A 14,874-nucleotide genomic window follows, 5' to 3' on the forward strand; every position below is an offset into this window, starting at 1 on the left:
CAGGCCCTTGTGAAGCATCTCAGTTAAGTATTGCAAAATCTGAGGAATGTTGGGCATTGCTGTGCTTATCCCTTGAGACTGATTCCAGGCAATGAATATTTTCCATTTGCCAGCATGAGATTATTAGTACTAGGTCTTCTCACCTCTAAAATGACATCCATCACAGGTTTGCTGAGGGATGCTAATGGTGAATTTAGGTGATTAGTCACACTGCAAGATTCAAAGTTTGGAGCTGAGTGTGCAGAGTTTAGTTGTTCTGCTGAGACAGCAAGTAAGGTGTCTGAGGCAGGTGCCACGTTGGAAGGTGTGACACACTGCGCAGGAGTAGGTACCAGTGTTGGTGAGGCCAGTCTGGAGCAATCAAAATAATTTTTGGTTTGTCCTGTTTGACTTTTAGTAGAACTATGGAGAGCAGAGGCAGAGGGGGAAAGGCATAGACTGATAGGTTTTTCCAGCTGAAGGACAGAGCATCCACTTTCCGGGCTTTTTTGCGATGAGTTCTTGTGCAAAATTTGTCCAACTGATAATTCTGGGGTGAGGCAAAAAGATCTATGTCTGGGCTCCCCCATTTGCATGTCAACATGTTGAAAATCCGTGGTTCCAGTTTCAATTCGTGTGGCTCCATGAGATTTCTGCTTAGTTCGTCTGCCAGAGTATTCAGCTTTCCTGGCAGGAATTGAGCTTGTAGTTGTACTTGGTAGCTCAAGGCCGTGTTCCACAAAGCCATGGCTAGTCTGCAGAAGGGGTAGGAGTGTGTACCCCCCTGCTTGCTTATGTACCACATAACCATGGTGTTGTCCGTCTTTATCAGTAATTGTCCTGGATGAAGGTAGTCCCTGAAGGCTGTCAGCGCATTCTGTACAGCTAGCATTTCTTTTTGATTTATGTGAAGGTGCATTTGATTTGGGCTCCATTTTCCCTGACTGCACTTCCCTGCCAGATGAGCACCCCATGCATAGTCTGATGCATCTGTAGTTAGGGTTTGGGTAGCAGGGGGTGGTGTGAATAGTAGTCCCTTGTTCAGGTGGCAGACCTCTGCCCACCATAGGAACTATAGGCACAGACAAGGTATGACAGGAATCATTGTTTCCAGGCTGTGACAATGCTGACTCCATAGACTTTTTAAATACCACTGAAGTTTCCTCATATGCAGTCTTGCATATGGAATTAGAAGAATGCAGGTGGCCATGAACCCCAAGGCTTGCAGTATTTGCCTTGCAGAAAGCAGGGTTTTTGTGGCCACCTGTTTGAAGTAAGTCACCAAATGAATTTGCTTCTCTGGCTTAAGGAAAGCCTTCTGGGCAGTTGTATTCAAGCTTGCACTCAGGAATGTAGTTTTTTGAGAGGGTACCAGTTGTGATTTATTTTTGTGTATAGTGTACCCTAGACAAGTTAGAACCTTTTTTACAAATGCCAGATGTTTTAGAAGAATGTCCTTGTTTTCTGCCTGAATTAGACAATCATCCAGGTATGGATATATTTGAATATTTCTTTGCCTGCAAAATGCAACTGGAGCCAGGCACTTTGTAAAGACCCTGGGCACAGTAGATAAGCCAAAGGACAGTGCAGAGAATGGGTAATGCGAGTAGCCTGCTTTGAAGTTGTGGTATCTTCTGCAAGATTCCCTGATTGGGATATGCAGGTAAGCCTCTTTTAAATCTAGAGTTGCCAACCAGGCATCTTTGCCTAACATAGGAGGTAACTGGTGAAGACTCAGCATCTTGAATTTTGGGATGTCCAGAAAGGTGTTTAGAGTAGATAAATCCAGAATTGGACACCATGATTTGTCTTTTCAGGGTACCAGGAAAAGCCTTGCCTCTTTTCCTCTTCTAATACTAGTTGAATAGCCCCCATTCTCATGAGGGAAAGTACTTGTTTCTGGGCCCCTGCCCACTGATTTGGGGGCAGGTCTGGCCATCCATTTGGAGTTGGCAACGTGTGGAAATGAAATCTATATCCCCGGGATACTATATTTAAAACCCATTTGTCCTGGGTTATAAGTTGCCAGTTTTTTGCATGAAGTGCCAGTTTTCCCCCCAAAGGGGCGGCTAAAAGGTAAGTGCTTGGTAAGTGCAGAGGGAAGTCATTGAGACTGCTTACCATAGGGAAGTGTATTGTTGTTTTCAGATTTGGAAGAGGAGGCACCCCATTGCTTTGTTCTGTAAGTCCCTTGGAACTGAAACCTGGTGCCTTTGGAATGTCTGGGTTTGACTTGAGTGGCTCTCGAAGGAACTGGAAAGGACCAGTTCTTAGTAGGCCAGTGCCTACTAAATCTTGGAGGTTGCACTTGTAAGAAATCTTTCACAGTTTGCATATATTTAGCTTTATCTTCCATCTTTTTTAGAACTTCATCAGTCTTATTACCAAAGAGTCGGTCCTGTTGTAAAGGAGCATCCAACAATTTTGCTTTAACATGATCAGGCAGAGTTTGCTCTTTGAGACAAGCATGCCTTCTTAGCACAGATCCAGTTACAGCAGCCCTGCAAGAGGCCTCCAAAGAATCAAAACCACATTGCAAAGTATGTTTTCCAACTTGTTCAGCTTAATGCAATAGATCATGTAAATCTTTATTTTCCACACAGTCAGAAATCAACATCATTTTCTGTTTAGGCAGTCCCATGATATGCTGCTGATATTTTAGCATATGAAATTGACAGTTTAAAGCCCTGATTGCCAAGGTTGCAGAAGTGTAAACCTTCTTACCCCATCTATCCAGCGCCCTGGAATCTCTATCAGAAAGGGTAGGATTTTTAGCAGTAGAAGCCTTAATGCCCTTGGGGCCCTGAGAAATGGTTTCAGGATCCACAACAGGATTTTTGAAAATGAATTTGTGGGAGTCAGGAACCCTGTAGTATCTGTCTGGCTTACAAGGAGCTGGAGGCAGAGAATCAGGAGCCATACTAGATTCTGAAAAAAACATCATCAACAATGTCTAGAACAGGAGGTATAGCCAAAGGCCTATGCTGAAGAAGAAGAAGAAAATCCCTAAGTCTCTTTTTAGATTCAGAAAAATCCTGACTTTCCCAGTGGAAATGTTCCCTTAAGGTATGTAAAGTTTCCCCAAAAGAAAAATCCTCAGGGGGAGAAACAGAAGGAATGGAATCTTCTGTATCAGAGTTCTCATAAGTAGATATAGACAATTCCTGTTCATTAGAACAGTCAGAAGAAATATAATCCTGTTCAGAAGATATATAGTCAATATCTTGCCTAGGTCTCTTAGAAGGGAGGGTTGGCTACCCCTGATCAGAGTAATTAAATCTTCAGCCATTTTGATCATTTGTTTTTTTAGGCATAGGGGCCTGCACATGTGGCCTAGGTGTAGGTTTTTTAGACATAGGTTGAGATTTTGGCCTTAGTTTTGAAGATGGCGTCGGTCTAATATACAAATCTGTTGGCCTGAAAACACCCTCAGAAGCCGATGCCTGCACAGCGGCTCCGGACCCATCCAAGGTAGAGACATCTGTGGGTTCTATAACTGAAGCATGTTGTGGCATACCGGACTCTGAATGGGTGTCAGTAGAGGCCTGCGAATCAGATGTAGCGGATATCAGGGGCTGCGAAAGCGACTCACTGTGTACTGGCGAACTGGCAACTGGCTTAGGAGAAGCTTCGTTGGCAGTTTTGGACCTCAACAGCCTTTCTCTGTCTTTGTCTTTGCATTTTCTACGTATTCCGGTGGTCGGATTGCTAACCGACAACATTTCTGGATAATTAAAGCATGAGCCAAAATATTTAGAAGCAAAAATGTACCGACGTTTGATAGTGCGTTGATTAAATAAAGCACAAAACCGACAGCAAGGTATGTCGTGGTCAGGGCCTAGGCAAGGAATACAGTACAAATGGAATTCCTTATGAGGTATTTGCTTCCCACAAGTAATGCAATTATTAACTTTTACTGACATCGGTAAGGAGCAAGAAAAAGTTTCCCCAACAGGGTACTTAGCTTTTTAGATGAAGACTTCGGATCTGAAACTCGAAAACAAAAATTTCAGAAGTCGGCCGACCGGCACTTACAAACTGCTTCTGCTTCAGGCACTGCGCGGCAAGAAAGACTGATGTAATGGCGTCGGCTGCATGTTTAAGACTTTGTTAATCAGGCAGATTACCCAAATGTAATGACTGCAACAGTGAAACACGAAGAACATCAGGTTTGATATTTCGTAGTAAGAAGGCTGAATAGTTGAGGCTGATATGAGTCAGAAGTTGCATAATAAAGATTTTTCTTAGTGTTAATGGTGGCATTTATGAAGTATAGTGATATTATTTTATCAGAATTTGCATAGCTAGGTTCAAACCTGTGTGGGAAAGCAGAGGAAAGTAAGTTTAGGTTTGCATCTTTACTGGAAGGGGTTTGGAGAGAGGAGAGGGGGAGGAGATTATCTCATATAAATGTAAGACACCAAGGGGATTTATGAGAAATTAGGGATGGAGGAAGAGAGTAACTGGCAGCGAAACCCACACATTAACAGGAGGTAATGTCTACAAGCATGTTCAGTACCAGATACTAAAAAATAGAATACAACTATGAAGTAGTGGAAGCAGGTAAAAATAATTTGCCTAAATGTTGCTTAGCTCAATTAATATTTGGAACAGGGATTGTAAATGAAAAGAGAGTCAGGCAAAGAGACAGAAACAACATTACTGTATGTTTTCAACAACTGAGAAGGCAGAGTGCAGTGGGTGGGAGTGGGGGGGGGTAATATATTAGTTATTTGGCCTGTTGAGTGTTTAAATGAGTAGCAGCAACTATTTACAGAGCAGGAATAGAATACAGTAACATTTGTGTCTTTACCATGCATGCAATTATAATTTAAACAGTGTAGGGCAGCTATCATTAAATTAAAACAGAAGTACAACCATGCTTTAAATGGCATCAATAGAAAGATGCCCGATGTAACATAGCAGTTTCAGAGGGATTGTGTGTACTTTTAGGATTCACTCCAGGATGTTTGATGATACAGTGCAGACTTCTAGCAGTTGGGTACTGAGGGGACAGACTCGTTAAGCCTGGAACAACAGAAGACGAGAAGAGAATAAATAAACTGGAACAAAGAATTAACTGAGAGAAATGAAGCACAAAAGGCTTCATTTACGAAAAACATATTCTAATAGCTGCTGACCACAACAGATAATGCAGCTGTACAAAAGATAAAACCAAAGTACGTAAGTTTGAAGTAGTGCAGAGAAGCTGGTGGTACAGCTTGGGAACAAATTACATTGATACACTCAGTTATGAACATATAGCAGAGTTACTACACCAAATGCTGATAATAGTTTTTGCTGTAAACAATTGTTCACCACTTCATCAAACCTTAGTTATACAAAACCCACAAAATACTTAATGATATGAAACCCACAGAATACTTTTTAAGGGAAATGTTTGATGCACTTTTTCCAAGACAGCACACTGTTAATGTTTTTCACTCTATTATTCTGTTTTTTTTTTCTGGGTCACAGTAGTACAGCCTCATGTCAGGTTACTAACACTAATTAAACTGTAACTGAATCATTCATCTTTGTATTTTATGTATCGCAATTTACCACACTTCCCATTGCTTAAGATCATGGATGAATAGGGTTCAAATTTAAATAATTCTACATGAGCAGTGAAAGCGACAGAGCAAGAGAAAGAAATAAAGAAAGGAAAGGTCTCTTTTTCCTTCAGCTTTCTTTTGTTGAACTGGCTATATTTCTTGGTAAAATAAATATGCTTGTGTTCCCTAGTATAATGTAAATAAAAATATAGTGCTATTGGTTTAATTTTTACCTTGTAGACATCATGGTTGTCCAGAATCCCATCAAATGTTTTGTAGACTTCATTCAGCATGTCTACCACTTCCATAGGAGTGCTGTATTTACAAATTGTGGTGAACCCCACAATGTCACTGAAGTAAATAGTGACCTCCTCATATAGCTCAGGCTCAACCCTTCCAGTCTCTTTCAGGGACTTTACAACAGGCCTGTTTCAGGGAATAAAGAAAAGTTGTGTTAGAATTTTTTATGTACCAATATGTGTGTTACAAGTTGCTTTGCTTGTAAAATTTGTATTGATTCTACTTCAAATTAAATGTAATTGCTAACATTTAAAGTAAATAACATAGCCAGTTTTAACGAGACAGTCCTCTTTTCTAAACATTTGTGTTTATTCTATAGTCATACCAAATGCTGAATGTGAATATATAATGACCGTATTTATAAGACATACAGCAGCTTGGACCTACCCTTGTCTCATCTGCCTAGCTGGCAACTGTACATAATATATGACTGAAAATGAAAATTCTTAACGTATTCCGACCTTAAGTAAGTAGTTTAGTGAGTTTCCCTTTTCTGTGTGAACTTTCACCCCTACCAACCTGACACCACAGTAATGTCAAACAGGAGGCATAATTACAAGTTAAGCTTATCATATGATGGGGCATTGCTTTATCTGTGCTTGTCTCACTTCCCTTCTGTAAATACACCACACCAAATAACATTTGATGACCTTTATTAAACTTCCATAAACACAACTTTATTGAACAATATTTTAATTTATTGATCACAGCATGTGTGTGAATGAATGGGAGGATAGAGGAATGGTAAGGATGCAGGGAGTAGAGTTGGTGAAGGTGGATGAGTTTAAATACTTGGGATCAACAGTTCAGAGTAATGGCGATTATGGAAGAGAGGTGAAGAAGAGAGTACAGGCAGAGTGGAGTGGGTGGAGAAGAGTATCAGGAGGGATTTGTGACAGCCCAGTACCAGTAAGAGTGAAAGGGAAGGTCTACAAATGGGTAGTGAGACCAGCTATGTTATATGGGTTGGAGACAGTGGCATTGACAAAAAGACAGGAGTCAGAGCTGGATGTGGCAGTGTTAAATATGTTAAGATTTGCACTGGGTGTGACGAGGGTGGACAGAATCAGGAATAAGTATATCAGAGGGTCAGCCCAGGTTGGACAGTTTGGAGACAAAGCCAGAGAGGCGAGATTGCGTTGGTTTGGACGTGCTAAGGAGGGATGCTGGGTATGTTGGGAAAAGGATGCTAAGGATGAAGCTGCCAGGTAAGAGGAAAAGAGGAAGGCCTAAGATAATGTTCATGGATGTGGTGAGAGAGGACATGAAAGTGGTTGGTGTGACAGAGCAAGATGCAGAGGAAATTAAATGGAAACAGGTGATCCGCTGTGGCGACCCCCTAACCGGGAAAAGCCGAAAGAAGAAGAAGAAGAAGCATAAACATCCATACAACCATTTACTAGGGCAACATAACCCTGCTCATCATAACCAAATAAGCAAAATCATCACCTCCACTCACTTATTTTTACTTATGAAGCAGTGTCCCCACCTCCACTCTCTTCCTTACTTATCAAGAAGTGTGCTTGCTTACTTATTTATCAAGCAGCGTCTCATCTCACTTTCATTCCCCAATTCATTGAATTAAACATCCATCACCTGAGGGGGAACAGAAGAGAAACATGCCTGCCACTAATTCTCTGCCTCAAAACCAAACATATAAAATAAAACCAAACATATAAAATAATCACACAATCCCCAATGTTCCTAAAAAAGTGAGGGAGAGTGGGTAGCAAGTTCAAGCCAAAATCTGATCCTTTACCCAGTTCCACTCACACAAAGCCAGTTATGCCCCTCCTTTCACTTACCTCATTTCCTCCCAAACCTCCTACCTTCACAATTTAACCCTTCCAGCACCACCACACTAACTTTCTTCCACTATCATCTTAAATCCCATAAGTATTCCTACATGACCTCAAGATGTTCCTGGACAAATTGGCTTGTTCCCAAACCTAATTTATAAATTCATTCATGTAAACATGCTTCACAAGCTTACTATTAGCTGAAACAGGCAGCTATTGCAGGTGGTGGTGGGGGCTACGTGGTGTAGTAGAAATGTCAGGATTCAGCATTTTACTGCAAGGATGTTTAGTACTGCCTGTAATTTCTATTTTATTTTTTTAGTTTATGCTTTGAGCCAATATTTGGTTGTCAGCATAATCTGCCTGCATTGAGAGTATTCTAACCAACTATTTCTGATTGCACTTTTTTGCAAATAGCATCTTCAGCAAATTACAAGTTTTTTTTATTCCCCTGCATTTATATACGAGTGTATCCATGATTTATTCTTCGTATTTCATAAGAATACTATAGAAATTGAAGTAAATGACTCTCACAGGAAAACATAGCATCATGGAAAGATGTGGTTTATTTAGACACTGTTGATTATTTACTTTTTTCTTTACACATGTCATGTATATTCGCAGTATAATGAAGCAATCAGCATGGGGAAATAATAGTTTAATTCATGCAGCAAAATTTTAACAGCTGTTTTGTGTTTTGTTTTTGTGCAGTTGCTATGGCACTCGACTTTCACATACTAACTCTCTTTCTCTTTCTGTTTGTACCTCTTGGTTATTTATATAAAATGAGGACACACACATACACACACACACACACGCACACACACACACGCACACACACACAAACACTCACACACACACACACACACACACACACACACACACACACACACACACACACACACACACACACGCACATGCACACACACATACACACACACACGCAAATGCACACGTGCGTCACACACACACATGCACACATGCGTGCAAGCACACACACACACACACACACACACACACACACACACACACACGCACGCACACACACACACACACACACACACACACACACACACACACACACACACACACACAGAGGATTTATAAAGGGGCAAAATTAATATCTGAAGCATTTCTTATAAAAGAACCATCTGACCTTGCAAACCCATGACCGTCAAAGCCACATATTAGATTACAGTAATATACAGAAGGCACTAACAAATATTAAATGGAATAAATATAAGACTTGCAAAAGGGAGACGAGGGGAGGTGGAAGGTAATGTATAAGTACTAAACTGTACTAATTGCTGAGCATGAAAGACTGATGCAATCATAATAGGAAAAAGGAAGAAAGTCAAACAGACAGTGCTTGAAAGTTATGCAGAGGAAACAGAAACATTCATTAGGCATTATGTGCAGCAGCAGATGTTATGGAGCTCAGCCATTATCAAGAAAGCATTTGTAAGCTGTGTGTCATTAATGATGCTCATTCAGTGACATTTGTTTTAAAAGAAGAAGTTGTTCATTATTCTGTAAATGATTAGGAGTGCTGTGGCAGGTGGCAGGAGCTACCGCAGAGAAAGCTTTCATGGATGAAAAGTATGTAGGAAGACCTCAGAAAGTATGGGCCATCACTGTTACTAAGGGGGCAAATCTGAGATCTGATATTGGGAAGAGAAGGTCTTTATCAGCTAGGAACTCTGTATGAGCATTGAAGGTGAATCACCAATCAAAGGTAAGTCCAAGATACGTCTGTTGTTTAGTGAAAAGCAAGGGATGGTTACCCATAGGGTTTGAGGAGTGCTGAACAGCATTACAGTAATTTTTAAGTGTTGACTGTTAGCTTGTTATTGTGGTGTCAGTTCCGGAAAACTCTGAAGTCTTCTTCAAGATTTATTTATTCATTCAGCCATTTATTCAGTTTGCTAAATGGGGTACAGCACTGACCCAAATGGACCTATTTTAGTCTTAGCCCAGACAAATATAAATGAAGTAAACAAGCACATTAAGAAGAATTATACATACAAACAAAATGTCATGTGAAGATAGCAATTAATCAATAGTAGCAATAATAATGAAGTACACAGTAAAAGTTTACTGTTTAGGGGATTAAGATTCTTGTTGGATTTTGATAAACAATGTCATCTTGTATAAAATGTATAAATGCTATGGGATAGATCCCATTAATATCATTGATAAAGAGAAAGAAGAGAAGTGGACCAAAGACAGACCATTGACAAACTCATGTTTATGAGAAATTGTCAGGGCTGAGCAGCTGGAACATGTAGTTGGATAGGTAGATGTCCTTACATTCACTGCTGCAGTATTCCTAACAAATGGGATTCCCTGACATGGAAGCCAGAATGTCCAGTCAACCAAAGACTTCTTGTTGCTTTTAAAAGGTACACTGAACATCAGCCAAACACTCCTTGCATAGCATAGGGCACAAAGGTGATATTCAGACCTGCCGTAATCAGAACTTCTTTGTTGCCAGTCTGAACATATCTTTTTACCATCAGTCTGTTTGCCTGCATATGTCTTCTACCAGTTGAATGCATTTTTATTCTCCATTGACTACCTACGCCTGTTTGCTGACTTCTACTGGAGTTGTGGATAAGTGCCCTGTGATGCTTCACCACTGGCCCAGTAATCAAGTAGTCTCAATCCTCACCACTAGCATGAGTGAGAGACATACATTGGGAGGATGACAGGCACACACACAGTATTTCCAGATGCAGCTCTCTGCATCTAGTACAATTTCCCTTAAGAGTGCACAGAAACCACAGTCAGTGTGGGGCTGGCTTTCTTCTTCTTTCACCAGATCCCCAATAAAGTGGCACAGCTATAGGGTTGAGATCTCAGCTGAGAGGCCAAGCCAATACCTCCAGCACTCTGTCCAAACAATGCTTCATGTCCCTGCCCAAGTTGCTGACACATACACTCTTTGAGATTTGATTCATACACAGATACACACACACACACACACACACACACACACACACACACACACACACACACACACACACACACACACACACACTGCTGGGAAAGGCTGGTACATGTTTACTAGCTATTCCCCCTTCTGCTCATATTATAAGGTAGTTATCACTTTAAGGCCCTTAAGAAAAGGGTGCCCAATGTTACTGTGTAATGTTACTATCACTACAAATGATAGTTTGACCAAGAGCAAGGCTGTTAGGAGTGGCTTACACAGTGTCACCAAATAAATATGCCAGTACTCTCAGAACTTAAATATGTCTCACAAATATCAACCACAATGAAAGGTTTAAATATATTTAATAATAAACAATAAAAGAACAAGAAAATGCTTGGTATATAATCATAGCAACATCAGAGTTCAAAATCACAGGAATATTTAAAACAACATTACAGGACAGGCTCAAATAAAGAAAGAAAAACATCTAAATTAAGCTTTGCTATATTCCTGACTATATCTAGAGAATTATTATGTCCTAGTTAACTTACTTACAGAGCAAGCAAGACAGATGTGGTGAATGGCTCCTCTAGCTGATGTTGTCGGTCAAAGAGAAATACAAAATGCTCAGTCTCTCTCAGAGAGTTCTTAAATTAATATCCCAAATATTACTGCTGGGATAGCTTGCAGGATGACATCACTTCTTGTCATCTGACTCTATTCCAGGTAAAACCCACACTGATGCAGACGGTAGCATTTATTATCTACCTGTAAAAATACATAAACATTGGCTTTTCTTAGATCTAAGGCAGATCCTGGAAGTCATAAAACAATACAAACATTTCCACAACAATACAGTGAACCTCTAGTTCTAGACAATGCGTCTGTTACTGCACTGAAACTGAAAGATAACATCCTTTTTTATGGCATGGCTATAAATTATTAATTTCAACTATTTTTCTGAAGTTTTGCAAGTTAACCTTCTGAATTCCATTTTCCCCCTTTTAAAATATATACATCTAAACAGTTACAACAGTATATGTACATTTCTGTTCTGTTCTAGTAGGAAACACTGCAGAAAAATCTTTAAAACTCAGTACTTTACAACCCCTTTCAACACACACTTCTATACCCAGCAGTTTGGTATACACATAAAATACAGTTCTAATACATTTTTAACACAAGCACATGAATCATGTTGATATTCACAAATTACATATAATTATTTACAAAATTCCAGATAGCTGGGCTGGTGGTATCTCCTTTCATGAAATTTCTCCCCCCTTGAAGACTCAGGCTAGTTTTTCAAGTGACCATTCAGAAACGTTGCTTGAGAGGGTTTTGCCTTTCTGGGAAAACATTACCCCATTCCCTGTTTTGACAACCCATATGCGTGGCATTGCTAACCCCACTGCAGTGATGCGGTATCATATCATATCAATCAATATCATATATCAATATCAATATCATCCATGTAAGCAAAATCTCTTGTTCCTGCTAGGATACAATCTACCAGCCTCTGGAAAGTCAATGGGGCATTTTTCATCCTAAAGGACATCTTTGTGAATTCATACAAGCTGAAAGGAATCACAAAGGCTGACCGCTGTCTAGCACTGGGAGTCAAGGGCACTTTCAAGTAGTACTTGGCATGTTCAGGAGTGGTAAGATACTTAGCTCCACCCAGCTACTCCAGGGCTTCATCTTTCCTAGGCATGGGGTAAGCATCTGACTCTGTGTGATTATTTAATTTCCTGTAGTCCACACAGAAACTGGTGTGGTCATCCTTCTTTGGTAAAAGCACTCATGGGGAGGCCCATGGACTGCTTGACTCCTGGATTACCCCTAGTTCCAACATTTCCTTTAGATCCTCCCTCCAAGTCTGTTTGACCCTCTCTGGCACCCTATAAAGGGCCTCCTTAATGGACCTTTGGAGTTCTGTTTCCACACGGTGCTGCACCAGGTGGGTGAACCCTGGTTTCCCAGTGAACATGCCCCAAACTCCTGTAATACTGCTTGAATCTCTTGAACCTGGGTAGTGGATAGCTGCTGGGACATTGCTACCCCTTCCACTGAGGTGTCAGTCCTAGTCTCACTGATGAGATCATTCACCAGACCCCCTTCAGACTTCTCCTGCCATCCACTGCAAATACTTATCACCAGGGCCTCCCTACCATGGTAAGGTTTCATCATGTTAACATGGTACAGTTTGTGCCCCACATCCTGCCTAGCAGTTCTACCATGTAGTTAACATCACTGATCTTCCTTACCACTTTGAAGGTTCCCTCCCAGGCTGCCTGCAGCTTGTTGTGTCTGACAAGAATAATTACCATTACCTGTTGCCCTACAGCATACTCTTTAACTCGAGCATTCCTGTCATACCTGACCCTTTTCTGCTGCTGGACTTCTGCCAAGTTCTCCTGGGTCAATCCCATGAGTTCCCTGAGCCTTATCCTGAGATTTAAGATATATGCCACAACAGACTCCTTGTGGTTTTTACACTCACTATCCCACTCATCATGAATCAAATCTAGAGGTCCCCTCACCCTATGCCCTTAGAGCAACTCAAAAGGTGAACTTGAGGTACTCAGAGGCCCCACAATATCCATAGCTACCTTCTAAAATGGCTCCTGAATCACAGGTAAAGGCATCAAAGAAGCCTTGACCTTGTCTTCTGCCTTGCCTACTTTTTGGCACTGCTCACAGGTCCTGCAGTACCCTGTTACATCCCTGTAAATCTCAGGTCAATAAAAGTTCTGCATAATACGTCTCTTTGACGCTTTATGCCCATATGACCTACAAAGGGAATGTCATGGGCTATGGTTAGAAGTGCCAGATGGTAGGCTCTGGGCACTACCAATTGCTTTATTCTCTAACCCTCTAGCCCTCTCTCAGGGGTCCACTCTCTGTATAGTAACCCTTTGTCCCAGTATAAAGATTCCCCTTTTCCTTGACAATCAGGTGCCTCACTGACTACCTCGCTCAAGCCTTGTAATGTAGGGTCTGAGAGCTGAGCCTGTCTCAACTGTCTCTTTGCAACCCTTCCCGGCTCCCCTTCTATAGGAAGTCTGGTATTCGCTGATACTGATGCCTCACTATCAGCCTGGGTACAGCTACTCACCTCTGCCCTTGTAATTACTCTGTCCAAGAGAACATCAGTACCCACCAGCAGTTGTGGCTCACCTTCAGTCTCACTGCTGCAGGGTAGCTCCCTCTCTGAAATAACCACCACACCAGTCCTGGCTTCAAGTGTGCAATCTTTGTCTGGGTCCCCCCCAGTCTACCAGACCCACATTCTTGTCTACAAGCCTGACTGCATGTAACTGCATGGATACAAGGTACTGCATTATCAAAATCAAGCCTGACTTTTCTCGTAGGCAATCCTGCCCTTCTACTAAAGGTAGGAAGAGTGGCAAATGGGCTCCTCCTGCTAAGGCTTCTCATTTTTCAGTGACTCCAAAGTTTTCTTTTCCGACAAACCAGGTGCTGTATGACTCTCTGTCTTCCCAGATACACTCCTCTTCCTCTTTGCCTTTATCTTTCACTTCCTGTTTGGCTTCAGATCACTCAGGATTTTTGGTTTGTGTTGATTATTCATCAGGGGTACTTCATAGTATGGAAATCCCATCCTGCTATTATGGGCATTCATCAGCCTCCTCAGGAACAACTTCCATTTTCCCCAGAGGTTCTTCAAAATCTCTTGACTCAGGGTACTATTCAAGAGATGCCAGTGTCCCAAAGTGGGAAATGGTTGTATTCCAGACTGTTTCTAGTGCCCAGAAAAGAGGGCACCTGGAGACCTATTCTAAACTTCTCTCATCTAAACACTTTTCTAAAAGTGCCTTCATTTCAGATGTTGTCCCTTCAAATTCTGTTTCCTCTCTTGCTCTCTCTGGCCTATATGGTGCCCCTGGATCTCAAAGATGCTTATTTCCTTATTCTGATTCATCCTCTTTTAAATACGTTTTTGCACTTCTCTGTTGCTTCCTGGCATTTTCAGTTCTCTGTTTTGCCCTTTGGCCTTCCTACGGCCTCACAGGTGTTCACCAAATGCCTTGCTGCCATGATTGCGTTTTGCAGGCAATATTTTCCTTACATAGATGACCTGTTGATTCAGGCATCCTCTCCATAGACACTTTTGTGAAATCTTCATTTTGCTGTTTCCCTTCTTCATAGCCTGGGGTTTACTATAAATTTCAACAAGTCTTCTCTGACTCCTTCTCAGTAAAGGTCTTTCTGGGTTGCAGGATTCAGATGGTGCCAGTGCTTGCATCCCTGCCCCCTCCAAAGGCCTTAACTCTCATTATTT

The 14,874-nt window shown here is 41.3% G+C and overlaps 1 protein-coding gene across 1 annotated transcript in view; it reads right to left on the reverse strand.

The window, feature by feature from the left end:
• Positions 1–14,874, reverse strand: part of LOC122804231 (heat-stable enterotoxin receptor-like) — a 1,796,602-nt gene that overhangs the window by 372,277 nt on the left and 1,409,451 nt on the right. Inside the window, exon 20 of the mRNA XM_044073980.1 lies at positions 5,768–5,960. Within this exon, the coding sequence (XP_043929915.1) occupies positions 5,768–5,960 (193 nt within the window). The remainder of the gene's footprint in view (positions 1–5,767; positions 5,961–14,874) is intronic.

This window comes from Protopterus annectens, chromosome 1.part1 (genome assembly GCF_019279795.1).
Source record: "Protopterus annectens isolate FY-2018-M chromosome 1.part1, PAN1.0, whole genome shotgun sequence".
Classification (NCBI taxonomy): Eukaryota; Metazoa; Chordata; order Ceratodontiformes; family Protopteridae; genus Protopterus; species Protopterus annectens.